Here is a 13,106-nt window from a genome sequence, read left to right on the forward strand (position 1 = left end):
ATGAGCTGCAGTCCAGTCCTTCCTGCTCTCAGCCAAGCCTGCGTGTTACTGCTCATGCTGGTAAGTGAACAGTTTCCATACAAGAACTACTATTTTTAGCACTCCTGTTATGATAAACTCACAGTAACCTCAAAAAGAACAAATCAAAGTCAACTTTTTGCCACAGGAAACCAGCTCACACTTAATGTTTTGCAACATACCATGGGAGAATAATAAAAAGACGAGTTCTTTCTGCTCACAGACGGAGAGGAGGACAGTTCTCAAGATCGTGGAAAACGCAGCAGGAAGCATTCAGGATGACCACTGTTGTATCAGACAAGCTGGAAAAACACCCGTCCCCAGACATGAGGAGCACACACACAGGGACAGCAGGGCAGCATGGAAGTCTGTAAGCACCCAGCCAGGAAGATACTGGACATCAAGTCTGGTGTGTGCTAGGGTTGATGGAATTACTACCTGAGCTACCTGAGACCGAGGCAGGAGGATCACAACCTCAGGGATAATCTTAAGACAACCTAGTGTCCCCACATTAAAATTTTTTATTTAAAATTTATGTGTACAGGTGTCTTGACTGTACGTATGTCTGTATCATGTGTGTGCCCAGTGCCCTCAGAGGTCAGAAGAGCACCAGAACTGGAGTAACAGCTGTGAGCTGCCATGTGGCTGCTGGGAATCAAAAGGCAGGTCCTGCCCAAGAGGAGCCAGCGCTCTTACTGCTGAGCCATCTTTCCAGCTCCTGGAAATGTATTTTTACAGTGGGAGAACACTTATAACATAAGGCTGGTGCAAAGGAAAAAAAAGTCTTGACAGAACCCAGGGAGCAGCCAGCAAGAGGACACTGCAGGGATAGCAGCCTGTGAGCAGTTCTTCTGAAGTGGAACAAATGAACAGACAAGCCATAACCAGTCACACACACCCAAATAGTCATTTATCTAGCACCCAGCGTTTCCCACTAGGCACGGGGAAAATGAGGTCAGATTCTTTTTTCTTAGAGGAGCACCACACCCAAGCACCCTGTCTGTCCTCACTGGGCACTATCAGGTGAGATGAGATCATTATCAGCTCACATGCGTCACCTTCTCTGGTCTAGAAAAGCCGAAAACCACTTACACATCTTTCTAGATCAGCTGGGCACAGACGACGGTATGGCCCCCATCTAGTCAACAGCACAAGAGCAAGGCACTCATTGGTTCAAAGTATCATTTAAACTATCACATAAAAACAGCAAATTAGCTGACTGTTTGGGCTAGACCAAACTACAAATACTGCTCTTCCAGAGGGGTTAACTCCAGCACTCACACTGGGAGTGCCTCAAAAGCCACCTGTCAACTGTACTTTAGGGGATCCGACACTCTCTTCTAGCCTCCGAGGGCCTCCACACTCACGTGTCGGTTATTACTACTATGTGCAGAAGACACAGGACACCCCTGTTGAACTGGTTGTCTCCTTCCATCATTATGTGGATTCTGGGGATCAAAGCTGGGCCACAAGAGCTGGGGTTACTCCCTGAGTCATTCGGCCCCCTTGTGTGTCTATGTGAAAGAAATGCCTATGGAGGGCAGACAGAATAGTGTGGGTCCCTGGAACTGAGTCATAGGCAACTACAAGAGAAGCAAACGCTGTTACCCTGACCAACTGTCAAGCCCCCTGCTCTTCCAGAAGTGCCACCATTACAACTGTATGGAACATCCAGATAGGAGAGAGGACAAAGGCCTGGTCTGCTCTCTGCTGTCTACATATAATACTTGCTTTTCTTTCCGCACTTCTTTGGTCACAGCTAGAGCTTCATGCATGTGAAGCCTCAGCTCAATGCCTTAGTCTTATAGTCAAAGCCCTGAATCCTTCTTATTTCTTGTTAGGTTACTAATAAACAGACTCTTTTTTTTTTTTAATTAATGAAAAAAACTTTTTAGACTTTGCGTATGAACATTTTGTCTATATACAGCCTGTGTGCTGTAACATGTGCTCCTGGGGACAATGGAGATGAGAAGAGGTTGGATCCAGGCCTGAGACTGGAGTTATGGATGGCTATGCGCCACTATGTGAGTGCTAGGAAGCAGTCCCTCTAAGAGCAGCCAGTGCTCTAAGTGCTGGTGTCCAGCCCCAACAGTGAGACTCTCATCATGTTAATCTCAACCCACTTCTCAGGGTGGCATAGCAGCTTCCTTCCATGCGGATACTGGCTATGGGAAGCATCCTTGCCATTAACTGACTGGAATCTTTTTTTTTTTTTCCGAGACAGGGTTTCTCTGTGGCTTTGGAGGCTGTCCTGGAACTCGCTTGGTAGTCCAGGCTGGTCTCGAACTTACAGAGATCCGCCTGCCTCTGCCTCCCGAGTGCTGAGATTAAAGGCGTGCGCCACCAACGCCCGGCAACTGACTGGAATCTTGAGTAAAGAAATTAATCTGTTGGGTTGGAGAGATGGCTCAGTGGTTAAGAGCTTTGGCTGCTCTTCCAGAGGTCCTGAGTTCAATTCCCAGCAACACATGGTGGCTCACAACCATCTGTAATGAGATCTGGCCTGCAGGCAGAACACTGTACACATAATTAATAAATAAATATTAAAAAAAGAAAGAAATCAATTTGCTGTTGAGCAGTGGCAGTGTACACCTATAATCCCAAAACTTTGGAGGCAGAGGCAGAGGATCTCCAAGTATGAGGCCAGCCTGGTTTACAGACTGAATTCCAGGACAAGCAGGGAGGGCTACAGAGAAACACTATGTCGTGGGGGTAAAAAGACAATTGGCCTTTTGGGGACTTTGTTTACTCAGCTAGGAGATGATAGGAAGAAATTAACTGACCAGTCTCTTAAATCTGATTTCTAAATAATCTAGTGAAATATGAGTTCATTTGTATATTTATCTTTGTACATTTTTATACTTCAAACAACTCTGCGGGTGTGTGATTTATTAGGTCATGTATTTTCTCTTTGAGAGAGATGGTCTGTTTAGTTTCCTTTTTTCTTTTTGTCGAGACAGGGTTTCTCTGTGTAACTCCCTTGGCTGTCCTAGAACTCAGAGATTCACCTGCCTCTGCCTCTGAGTGCTGGAATCAAAGGTGTGAGACACCACCCCCTGCATGTTAGTCTCTTTTTGAAGTTGCTTAAGGATCCTAAGGCCAGTTGGCCAGTTGCACAGACAAGGCAGGCACTTTAACCACTGGGATGCACCCTCCAATCCTTTTCTTTCTTTCTTTCTTTCTTTCTTTTTTTTTTGAGACAGGGTTTCTCTGTATTGTTTTGGAGGCTGTTCTGGAACTCACTCTGTAGACCAGGCTGGCCTCCAACTCAGAGATCCGCCTGCCTCTGCATCCTGAGTGCTGGGGTTAGAGGCATGCACCACCAACACCGGGCCCTCCAGTCCTTTTCTATTTCTTGTTTTGAGACCGGGTTTCATTAAATTGTATAGGCTGATCTTGAGATTATTCTACAGTAGAGAGACCTTGAATTTGCTATCCTCCTGCTTCAGCCTCCTAAGAACCTGGAATTTGTTGTCCAGTGCCACCAGGCCTTGTTCTACTAAGAATACATCTCAAAACAAACAAAACAATAGCAAACAAGATGAGGGATTGGGGATGTACTTAGTGGTAAAGAGCTTGCCTAACATAAGGCCATGAATTGAATATCCAGTACCATAAAGACAAAAAATTACACAGTTCTATGAATACAACACATCTTCCAGCTAGTCGTAGAGTCTCATTATTAGAATCCATTTCCTGCCCAATCCACTGTTTTTTGTTTTTGTTGTTGTTTTCCTGTAGGTACAGCAATTCTCTTGCCTCTGCTTCCTGACCACCGGGATTTTGGGTGAGCCCCACACCCGGCCCCTCCCTGTTTAGACTGGCTGTTTAGTTGACAGTTCTGCATCTTGGGAAGAGGAACAGGCTTTGATGGCCAACAAAGCAGTCCCTAAGATCACTGCCCTTATCTCATTCAACAGGGTAAGGACCTCAGGGGTGCGCTCTGCACACCGGTTCTCAATTCTCCAGAAGCCGAGGGTGAACTGCATCAGGAAAGGTGACGAGGTGGTGGGTTTCAAGAATGCAGCCCAGCTTTCCTTCTTTGCTGTCTACCACAAGCTTCCCTTCTCTGTGCTGCTAGGGACTGAACATGAAGACCTTGTGTATGCTAGGCAAGGGCTCTCAGTACAGAGGAATACCTCCAGCCCCTTTCAGAATTTATACTAAAATAGACTTGTAGGCCCTGGGGATGTAAGGATCACTCCTCTCAGAAAAATAACAGAATAGGTCAGCAAAGTCAGGTCAGTTTTTATTCCAAACACCTGGTCTCATAAACTGTAAATCACTAATCCCAGTACTTGGAAGGCAGGGGCAGGTGGAGCTCTGTGAGTTCAAAGCCAGCCTGGGTAACATGAGTTCCGGGACAGCCAGAGCTACACAGTGAAGCCTTGTCTCAAACAAACAACTACAGGAACAAAATACCCATGTCATAGCCTGCCACATAGTCATGACATTACAGTTAATGTCAGGCTTGGTAGGTATACTGGAATGCCAGCATCTGGAAAGCTGAAGTAGTACTGGGCAATGTAGCTACCTAAGAAGGAAGCTCTTGCCCCTCCAAGTGAAGACACCTGAATGTTCTCGGTACCCATGCCTACACAGGACTTAACCCAGACTTCAAAGGGTTAAGTCCTACCACCGCGCTTGTAGTGCTTGTCCAGGATGCCTTAAGCCCTGGGTTCATCCCTACTACCACACGGAGGCACATGACTATAATCCCACTAGTTGACAAAAGAAAGATCAGGAGCTCAAGATCATCCTCAACTACAGGATGAGTTTCAGGTCAGCCAGGAAGACGTAAGATGCCTTTATCAAGAAAAAGAATAAAAGCCGGGTGGTGGTGGCACACGCCTTTAAGCCCAGCACTCAGGAGACAGAGGCAGGTGGATCTCTGTGAGTTCAAGACAAGAGCTAGTTCCAGGACAGCCTCCAAAGCCACAGAGAAACCCTGTCTCGAAAAAAAACAATAAATAAATAGATTAATTAATTAATTAGGACAGTTATACATAGTTACACCCTCCTTTAATCCCAGTACTATAGGAGAAGGCAGGTTGATCTGAGTTGAATGCTACTCTGGTGTTCTAATCGAGTTCCAGGATAGACAGAGCTACAAAAAGAAACCTGTCTTCAATGAATGAATGAGTACAAATGAAAATCAAACTAAGGACCATCTATACACTTTAGGAGAGTACTATGATGTTGGGATAGATGGGGGAAAAAACCCAGAAACTACATTCTCAGAGATGGCATCCTTTTTTTGTTATTTTATTTTGAGACACAGTTTCCCCGTTTCTGATGCTAGCCTTGAACTTGTTATAATTCTCCTGTCTCAGTTTCCCCAGAGCTAGGACTACAGTTGTGAGGCTAGAGCTTGCATTGACATTTCCGGCATGGGAGTTGCTGTGGGGATGTTTAGTGACATCACTTACCCTTTCCCACTAGATGTCAGGAACAGAGTCCTAACCACCAGAACCAGAGTCACACTACCAGACACAGACAGACTCAGGGGCTTCTTCAGAAGCAATTGCTAGAAAGGGTTTCACCTTACCCACAAATGCTGCAAACTAGGGGCGACTGCTTCCTTCCTGTGCCAGACAAGGCCTGCAGAGAACCCTGGCCCAGAGGAGCAGGTGCTGATACTCACAGTACAGCTGGCACCTCTTCCACACAGGCTTCCACAGTCCTTAGGGGAGGCATTTCTCACATGCCTAACACTCATTCCTACTTAACCCACTTAAATATTTCTGTATGAGCGGACACTCAGGGTTTAAAATAGTTCACCCCTCAAGCTCCCTACCCTCTGTCCCTTTCCTCACTGAGACAGCGTTTCACATAGTTGAGGCTGTCATTAAGCTCACTGGGTAGCCCAGGATGAGTTTTATGATCCTCCCGTGTCTGAATCCCAAGTGCTAGGATTATAAGCAAATGTTACCATGTCCCAATAATTATTATTTTCCCCCCAACAATTATTTTTTAAATGGCATTTTAAACTGAACCTCAGCCAGGCATTTGTGGCACATACCTTTAATCCCAGAAGAGGCAGAGGTAGAGGCAGGTGGATCTCTGTGAGTTCAAGGCCACCCTGGTCTCCAGAGTGAGTTCCAGGACAGCCAGGGCTACACAGGGAAACCCTGTCTAGAAAAACAAACAAACAAGTGAAACTGTCAGGGACAGGAACAACACTAAGATAACCAGTATTTTGCAAATAAATCCCTGAATACCAGCAAAGACATATTGCAATATGGCTCATTCAGTGAGAGAGAAGCCAGGTAGGATAGCAGGAGGATCATCTAAAGCTGAAACTAGCATGGCTCTTCTATGAGGCCTCATTGCAACAAGAAGAGAGCAAACAACTCAAAGAAAAGATAAAACTCAAAACTCAGGAGAAAGGGTTTGAGACCGCCATTCTGGAGGGGCAACTCTGGAGAACAAGTCATTCTGACTGATTTAGAGAGGACCAGAAACCAGACCTTAATGAGGCTGCATCTTACCCTGATGAGGAGACAGAAACTCACACTGCTTCAACACTGGGCCACAGTGCAGAATTAAAGCTGGAGCCTGCCTGGGTGGCTCCGTCTCTAGGCCTCACCTTGCAGCAGAAAGTAGTCCGGGGCTGTGCGCTTCAGGGCAGCCTTGGCTTTCTCTCCGCTCCAATCCACTTCTAGCGCCTCTTTTACAGGGCAGAAAAGCACTTTCTGTGGGAAAAGGCAGAGGTTAGGAACAAGCCTGTGTTAGAATCAGAGCAGGAGCTCTTTTCCAGCTCAGAAGATTTCAGTGTTCAAAGTCTTATTCTAGGTAGCCACTGCCCACTAAGACCTAAGAAATACTTCCTGCATTCTCTGGGGACAGAAGGATGGACACATGCTCCCTGTGTGGGAGATGACACAGCCAATCTCCTAAGACCTGGCTCACTCTTTGGTCCCGCTGTGTAGCTCAGGCTGAAACTATACAGACCAGGATAGCCTCAAACTTGCAGAGATCCTCCTGTTTCAGCCTCCCAAAGAACCAGACTCAGCTGGGTCAATTCCAGGACCCGGGGGCTGAGGCAGGAGGATGGCCACGCAGCTTGAGCTCAGTCTCAAAAACTTAAAAGTTATTAAATACAGCATTCTTTATAATTATATACAAGAAGAGTAAAATTTGAGGCAGGTGGATTTCCGAGTTGGAGGACAGGTTGGTGTACAAAGTGAGTTCTAGGACAACTAGGGCTGTTACACAGAGAAACCCTATCTAGAAAAACCAAAGGAGAGCTATGTGAGCTAGAGAAAGCACGGTAATTAAGAACACATATTGTTTTTGTGGAGGAACCAAGTTCAATCCCTGGTGTCCATGTCCAGTTCCTATAGTCCTGTCATTCCTATTCCAAGAGATCTCAAACCTTTCTGGTCAGTACTCACAAAGGCATCTAAACATGCCAACACACATACACATAATTAAAAATAAAGCAAACTGCCTCCGCCCCCAGACAGGGTTTCTCTGTGTAGCCATGGCTATCTTGGAAAGCACTCTGTGGAAAGCTGGCCTTGAACGCAGAGATCCACTGGCTTCTGCCACCCAAATGCTGGGACTAAAGACTTGTACCACCACCACCCGGCTAAAATAAACATTTTTAAAACCCCACACAACACTTGTTTTTCCCTGAGTAACCCTTTCACCATCACACAAAGACATTTTCTGGGAAGGGAATTTCCAAGGAAGCATGCAGAAGATGGGTGTCCTGGGTGGAAGGTCTAAGCAGATATTATAAGGCCATCCACATAAAAACAGTAACAGGACCCTGGTTCTATCCAGTGGCTGACACAAGCCCATACTGGAAATAGACTAGCTGAATTGGTGGTCTGGGTTCAAGCAAGACACTCTACCTCATTATATAAATTAAACAGCAACCAAGAAAACCTCACATGGCCTCTATGTGCAACCTGTATCTGCACACATGTATAACCCGTATTTAAATAAGCATGAATGACATAAATATGCACTTATAACATCATGGATTTATGTCAGATTTAAAACTGATCACAAGTTGCTAAAGTTAGCTCAGGGGCAAAGAGTATTGACTGCTCTTGCATCAGGCTGGGTTTGGTTCTCAGCATCCACAGGGCAGCTCAGTCATGTGTGTAACTCCAGTCCCAGGGAATCTGACCCCTCTTCTGCTTCCATAAAAACTGCATGTGGTATACTCACTCTCTGTCTCTCTCTGTCTCTCTCTCATATCTCATATATGCTGGCAAAATACCCATGCACATATAAAGGGGAAAAATTTGTTTTTGGTGATTTGCCTGTGTGTGTGTGTGTGTGTGTGTGTGTGTGTGTGTGTGTGTGTGTGTGTGTGTGTGTGTGTGTAGATACTGGATTCTAGAGTTACAGGATCTATGTGAGCTGCCATGTGGGTTCTGGGAATTGAACCTAGGTCCTCTGGAAGTGCTCTAAACCACTGAGTCATCTTTCCAGCCCCAGGGTGGAAAATTTTTGTTTTGGCTATCTGAGATCGGGTAGTCCTGGCCCCCTTGGAATTCACTGAGGACTGGGCTGTCCTGAAATTCCAATTATCTGCTTGCCTCTGACTCCCAAGTGCTGGGACTAAAGGCACTGCCACTACCACTTGCTTGAAAAATGTAAAAAATAAAAATAAAAAAAAGTCCACTATGGTGGTGACATAGGCATACTCCCATTATGTGGGAGGCAGAGGCAAGAGAATGCCAACTTCAAGGTCAGACTGGGGTATATTGTGAGAAAGGGGGAAAAACTTTCAGTTATTTAACAGAATCTGAGAAAGTTTAAGATGCCCTTATCCTAATTTTACCCGGCAGAAATTAACACAATTGCCCAAGTAGATTATATACAGTCTTCCATATACAAGCAGAATGCTTACAGCAGCACAGTTTCTAACAGGAAAAGTTTGCATACCTGACCGTCATCAACAGTACAGATACACAAACAGTAATGTATTCACACAACAGCAGCCCAGAAGTGCTGTCCTGTTACGACGGGGTAGGTCATGTATGCATGCTGTACAACTCCCATGCCAGCAGCTACCGGTGCATATCAAACACTAAAGGGTCTGTTCTATACTGTACTTAGTGTTATATAGCCGTATGTGGCTAGTGACTACCACACAGGACAGCCAAGCTCCACAAAGACACACACACAGATGGCCTCACCGACACAATGCTGCTCTTACAAAGCAGGTGGCACGGCAGCAGCATCCGTGCAACACGAAACCAGCTCTGCAGCAGTGAAGACACACGGAGAGCAAGTGACTGCTTATGCTGAGAGCCAAGGCTCGGCCACACCAGAGATGCTTGCTACTTAGCATGCATGGTGCTACCTAATCGTCTAGTTTATGCCTAAACTCCCGTATACAAAGTTGCTTTCTTCTATTTTTTTAGAATAACTTTAAAACAAACCATTTATTTACTTCAGGTGTGTGAATGTGGGGCACCACATGCATGCCTATTGGACTCTCTGGAACTGGGGTCCTCTGCAAGAGCAACATGTACTCTTAAACACTAAGCCATCTCTCCTCCCCAAAGCTGAGTTCTTTATATCTACAAATATGATTAAACTCAGAGGCAAATAAATAAGGGTGAGTGGGAGCCTGCCCCTTCCAGGGGTCTTTTGTTTGTCTATTTTTTCCGAGACAGGGTTTCTCTGTATAACAGCTCTGGCTGTCCTGGAACTGGCTCTCTAAGACCAGATTGGCATCAGACTCACAGAGTTCCTCCTGACTCTGCTTCCCGAGTGCTGGCATTAAAGGCGTGCACCACCACTGCCCTGCTCGGGTGTCTTTTTAATATATTCACACACCCTAGCAGCCTCAGAGTCCCCCATGTTTAGTTGTAAAATGAAGCCGAGAATACAGAAAAGGTTTACAGATTATTATGCTAACACTAAGAATGTGGTTGTCAAAGACGACAGTGTTTGTTCTATTATGACTGTTCTATCTGCACGTATCGGTACATGAAATATACAACAACATACACATTTACACATGTGTCAGTTAACAGTGGTAATAGATGCAATGGTACACCCTATAAACGCAGCATTCTGAAGCACGAAGACTGAAAGACAAGGCCTCTTTGAGCTACTGAGTTCAAATCCAGCTGGGGTATCTTTGTGAATCATGGAGAGAGAAAGAGGGCAGGGATGAACAATCAGATAGTCCCCTCCTCCCTGTTATTAGAGAGATGAGGGTTAAGCCTTTCTGTGTCCCCTTCACAGGAACTGAGTAGTTTTCCCTTCATGGCAAGACACCACTCCCCATCTCAGCTAACTGCCCTCCCTGGAAAAACCTGGTACCAGTATCTCATCAAATACTCTGCAGAAACCAGTCAGTGCATTGCATACCTCTAGACCAGTGGTTCTCAACTTTCCAAAGCTGCAACCTTTTAATACTCATGTTATAGGAGCCCCAATCATAAAACTTTTTTTTTTTTTTTTTTTTGGTTTTTCAAGACAGAGTTTCTCTATATAGTCTTGGCTGCCCTGGATGACCTGAATCTGTAGATCAGGCTGGCCTCGAACTCAAGAGATCTACTTGCCTCTGCCTCCTGTGTGCTGGGATTAAGGGTTTGTACTACAACCACCCAGCCATAAAACTATTTTCATTGCTACTTCACTACTGTAATTTAGCCACTGCTATGAATCATAATGTAAATATCTGTCTTTTCTGATGGTCTTAGGAAACCCCCATGAAAGGGTCATTTGTTCCTGTGACAGGTTGAGAACCAAATGGATCTTGACATCTAGGGGGGGCACAACCTTCACTGGCCTAGAGGTTTCTGTCTTGACAATAATTCAGTTCCTGGTCAAATTCCTTCTTTGGAATTCTGTTCTCTCTGATTAAGTACAAAAACTAATGTACTGTAAAATTCATCCATGTAGTTCATCACAGTTCATTCCATTATAGGTTTAAAATGACAAATGTCAGTTGGGCGTTGGTGGCGCACACCTTTAATACCAGCACTTGGGAGGCGGATCTCTGTGAGTTGGAGGCCAGCCTGGTCTACCAAGTGAGTTCCAGGACAGCCTCCAAAACAATACAGAGAAACCCTGTCTCGAAACCCACCCCCCAAAAAAACTCCTTCAGGGTTGTCATTTTCTGCTGTAGGAAGTGGTACCACACTGAACTGTATTTCCCGTGCCTAAGAATATGGATGGTAATAAACAAAGCTTCCCTGCCCTTATACTAAAATCTCGTATTTTAAAAGCTTGCTCATTCATTTTTTTTTTTTTTACTTATTTATTGTGTGTTCACATGGAAGTGAGCGGCCAATGTGCAGTTGATTTTCTCCTCCCGCCGTGTGTCCTGGGATCCAGCTTAGAGGGCTTCTACTCTGGTGCTCCCTTACCCGCCGCACTGCCATTTCACCAGCCCAGAGACCACAATCTAAAGGGAAGGTTAGGGCTGTAGCTCAATGGTAGCACACACGCACGCAGGCATGCAGAGCAAACAAGTGTGATTTAAAAAACAAAATATGAAAAGTTGCTAACAAACTCCTGAGTGCCAGCTGCCTCCAGTCAGACTTTTCCTATTTTACAGACACACGTGTGCTAGAAAGGCTTCCTAGATGTGTGAAAACCACAAGGTCTGTTTTTCCTCTTTGTTTCTTGAAGTTTCTAATTTAGGAGCACACCATGTACCTTGAACCCAAAGTGGTTTTACAACATTTGATTGAACCTAGGACAAGTGGGAGGAGAGGGGGACTGAAAGACCTTTCACAGGAAACAGGAAGTAGCTGCTTCCCCCACCCCATCCTGCAATCTCTGAGTAGAGCTCCACTAGCTCTTCTGTACAATTTAGGATGCCTTAAAATCTGGGTGGAGGAACTTCTCAGCTGCACAGAACCTCAAAATCCCAGAGCCACCTGGCCTGGCGGGATTCAGCTTTAAGCCCAGCCCGCAGAGACAGCAGGAAGACTTGGGTGAGCATGGTCTACATTCTGAGTTCCAGCTCAGTCAGGACTACACAGTGATAACCTGTCTCAAAAAATTAGCAATAAAATAAAATCCCAAGGCCCTCTCTGCCCAAGTGGAGCAGCTCTTACTACCAGGTGGCAAAGCCACAGGCCCACACCCTGCCACACCCTGCCTCACGCTGTTCTTGGTGAGGCACACCAGGAAAGCCAGGGTCTGGAATCCGGGGGTTGTCAGAAGGAATGTGCCGCATGCTGTGCACCCTCAAGGGCTCAGGGCTGGAATCCTGGCTCAACAGTCCCATTGTAACAGCTGACTAACAACACAAGGTCAGCTGGGGAGTATTTTGATGTCTTTGGTTTCTGTCCCCTGTGAAGGAAGACTCGGCACTAAGGGCAATGCGCCCGCAGGGCCTCAGGATGGCACCCCGGCTGCCAAGTGCTGGCCTGGGCTCCCCACAGTCTCCTCACAGTGAGATAAAGTGGCTCCCAAAAGAGGCTTCCATGTCCACCCTAGAGGGCACTACCAGAAGTGACTCCAGGGACACTTCCAGCTGTGAATGGCTAACAAAGCCAGGGCTTTTCTGTCTGAATGCAAAAAGCAGGCCTCAATCAGAGAAGGCCCTTAAGCCATAAAACCCTTCACAGCAGGGCCAAATGTCACACTTGTAAGAGGGTGTGATTTATAAACTGACTGAGCCGCCCACAAAGCTCCTTTTATGCCCTCCATTGGTTAACAATGTCTCTTCCCCACCAAACTCTGCAGCCATGCAGAGAAAGCCTGACTGGGCCTCAAAAAGAAAGGACCCCAGGTCTGGCCCAAACTCTAATGTTCACTCTGCGTAATTACGGTCCTGTGAATAGACACTAAAATTAGAGCTTAATAATTCCTCTGCATCAGGCCCACAGATACAGCTATCCCAACACAACACAGAAGGGAAAGAAACCGCACAGCTCTGCCTTGCCGGAGGGAGGCCTTGGTCCCACTTCTGTGGACCCTGCACTTTATGGACCCTCAACACCCCAGAGCAACTTTAACTGGACAGTCCAGCCAGCTGGTTTCCCCCTCAACATTTAAATCCACAAGGTGAAGAGTAAACATGGGCTTGGTCGCGTCATTTCTCAGCTTAACAAAACCAATTGTTTTCTCCAGTATAGTATGAGTCCTTTGAC

The 13,106-nt window shown here is 45.9% G+C and overlaps 1 protein-coding gene across 3 annotated transcripts in view; it reads right to left on the reverse strand.

Annotated features, from left to right (window-relative positions):
* The window catches only part of Sae1 (SUMO1 activating enzyme subunit 1), a 49,822-nt gene that overhangs the window by 19,552 nt on the left and 17,164 nt on the right, over positions 1-13,106 (reverse strand). For all 3 annotated transcript variants that reach the window (XM_040734271.1, XM_005086437.4, XM_005086438.4), the window contains exon 6: positions 6,608-6,713. In XM_040734271.1, the coding sequence (XP_040590205.1) occupies positions 6,608-6,713 (106 nt within the window). The remainder of the gene's footprint in view (positions 1-6,607; positions 6,714-13,106) is intronic.

The sequence above is a fragment of the Mesocricetus auratus genome, unplaced genomic scaffold, assembly GCF_017639785.1.
Source record: "Mesocricetus auratus isolate SY011 unplaced genomic scaffold, BCM_Maur_2.0 Super-Scaffold_100038, whole genome shotgun sequence".
Taxonomy (NCBI): Eukaryota; Metazoa; Chordata; class Mammalia; order Rodentia; family Cricetidae; genus Mesocricetus; species Mesocricetus auratus.